Raw genomic sequence first — 2,433 nt, forward strand, 5'->3', positions numbered from 1 at the left:
ATAAACTAATTAACATAGAAGAGTTGTTTGAAATGAGAGGTTAGCTGTGATCTGTAAATAAGATGGGGGAGAAATTTAAATAAGAGATAATTTGTAGTACATACACTTATTTTGAGATAAAATTAAAATATGGAAGTACAGAACATGGAACGGAGTTACAGAGGTAGCTTCCACGGGACACAGAGTAAACTGCAACCAAGCTCGTTCACCTTTTGCTCGTCAACACTCATCACAACTCACACCTGTTCACGTAGCTCAATCTTTCTCGACATTGCGTGGAGAGAAATGCATGGCGCAGGCACAGAGATCCGAGCCACGACGAGCACTGGAGTGCGCCCGAAGCACTCCCGATGTGATCCATGGCTAAAGAATCAAACCGACGCGTGGTTGGGACCGCGACGCCATTGGCTCCGCTTCTGCAGTGTCGTCGATCGCCGTCGTCGCCGTGCAAACCAATGGAGGGGTTCTGCTTCGCGCGGTGCCGCTTCACGCGGCTGGTGGTGGCGATGCAGCTGGTGATGGGTGTGCTCGTCATCTGCATCAGCATGGCCAGCCTCCATCGCTTCTACGCCACCGACGCCCTCCTCCCCGGCGGGCCCGGCCTCGACGACCCCGCCCGCTGCGCCAGGTTCCACGCCGCCGCGGGCGGCGACGGGTACGCGGGCTTCGACATCCGGGCGCTGGCGGACCGCGTGGACGAGGTGCTCGTCCAGCTCGCCGAGCTGCAGGACAAGCTGGAAGCCACGGCGCTCAACATTGGGAAGAAGAGCAAGAAGAGGAAGGGCAAGGCGGCGCAGCTGCAGCAGGAGAACATGACCATGCCGGAGTTCCGGCGGTTCCTGGAGGACGAGGTGATCCACCCGCTGTACGGCGCGCACATCGCGCTCCGGCTGATCCGCATCCCCCGGCCGGACCCCGACGGCGGCGAGGGCGGCGACGCCCCGGCCGTCGACCCGCTCGTCAACTTCTTCGGCGCCGAGGAGACACGCAAGTACGTGACGGCGAAGCGCAACCGCGAGGGGCGGCCGGGCGCGTACGGCGCGAACCGGACGTACGGGACGATCGGGCACGCGTGCGTGCTGATGCGGCGGGAGCTGGACGAGTACATGAGCTACGACGTGGGCGCCCTCTGCCCGGACGACTGGGACCTCGGGCAGCGCCTGATGCTCGGCGGCTGCGACCCGCTCCCCCGGCGGCGTTGCCTGGCCCGCGCCTCCAAGCTGTTCCGGCGACCGCTCCCCACCAACGAGTCGCTGTGGGCGATCCCCGACGACGGCAACGTCCGGTGGAGTCGGTACCACTGCCGCAGCTACCGGTGCCTGTCCGCGCGCAACCCGCGGCGCGGGTACGACCGGTGCGTGGGGTGCTTCGACATGGACCGGGAGAGGCGGCGGTGGGTGAGCGGCGGCAACGGCAACGGCAGCGCCACCACCCTGGCCGACTTCCGGATCGACGAGGTGCTGGCGGTGAAGCCCGGGGAGGTGCGGGTGGGGCTGGACGTGACGGTGGGCACGGGCAGCTTCGCGGCGCGGATGCGGGAGAGCGGGGTGACGGTGGTGACGACGGCGGTGAACCTGGGGGCGCCGTTCGCGGAGACGGTGGCGCTGCGCGGGCTGGTGGCGCTGTACGCGACGCTGGGGCAGAGGCTGCCGCTGTTCGACAACAGCATGGACATGGTGCACACGGCGGGGGTGTTCGACGGGTGGGTGGACCTGCAGCTGCTGGACTTCGTGCTCTTCGACTGGGACCGCGTCCTCCGCCCCGGCGGCCTCCTCTGGGTGGACAAGTTCGCCTGCGCCCGCAAGGACCTCGACGACTACATGTACATGTTCCTCCAGTTCCGCTACAAGAAGCACCGCTGGGTCGTCTCCTTCAAGTCCAGGGACGAGGTCTACCTCTCCGCCCTGCTCGAGAAGCCTCCGCGCTCCTGATCGCTTCGCTGCAATGTCACTCACTGTATTTACCGACCTTATTAGTTGCTCTCATTCATCTCACACGTTGGTGAATAAATGCACTTCAACTTAAGTTTGGTTCTGTTCTCACGGTGAATTTGATTAGGAACATGTCTGCTTAACCCTCTCCACCTGATCAACTCGGTGTTTTCGTTTCCGTTTATGTTTTATAACACCTCCATCTTTTCATTTCTATTTATATTTTCAAGACAAAATTTAAATTTTTAACCTTAAATTTTTTAAGGTTTTTTTCACCAAAGTTTATTTTTAGTCTTAACTTTTACCATCGCTAGGAATATGTATATAAAAATTTTATTTAAAATTTATTTTTTATTTACAAATATGCCGATAAGTACTGGGTTCACTTGATCTTGTGAAGTATAGCGTTATGGGTTAGGATGTCATTATGAATAAAATTGTCGTTAGCCTTTTCCTTTTGCTTACCGTAATCCTGTAGGTGGTGGTCACCAGCACCGACTTG

General features: G+C 58.5%; 1 protein-coding gene across 1 annotated transcript; it reads left to right on the top strand.

Annotated features, from left to right (window-relative positions):
• The first annotated feature begins 292 nt into the window (after positions 1–292).
• Positions 293–2,117, top strand: LOC102700069 (probable methyltransferase At1g29790). Its single transcript, XM_040525449.1, has one exon. The coding sequence runs from the start codon at positions 360–362 to the stop codon at positions 1,929–1,931; it is 1,572 nt and encodes a 523-aa protein (XP_040381383.1). The 5' UTR covers positions 293–359; the 3' UTR covers positions 1,932–2,117.
• The last annotated feature ends 316 nt before the right edge of the window (positions 2,118–2,433 follow it).

This window comes from Oryza brachyantha, chromosome 6 (genome assembly GCF_000231095.2).
Source record: "Oryza brachyantha chromosome 6, ObraRS2, whole genome shotgun sequence".
Lineage (NCBI taxonomy): Eukaryota > Viridiplantae > Streptophyta > Magnoliopsida > Poales > Poaceae > Oryza > Oryza brachyantha.

Excerpts from the sequence above, each read along its gene's own strand:
- LOC102700069 (XM_040525449.1), top strand. The coding sequence starts at position 360 with ATGGCTAAAGAATCAAACCGACGCGTGGTTGGGACCGCGACGCCATTG.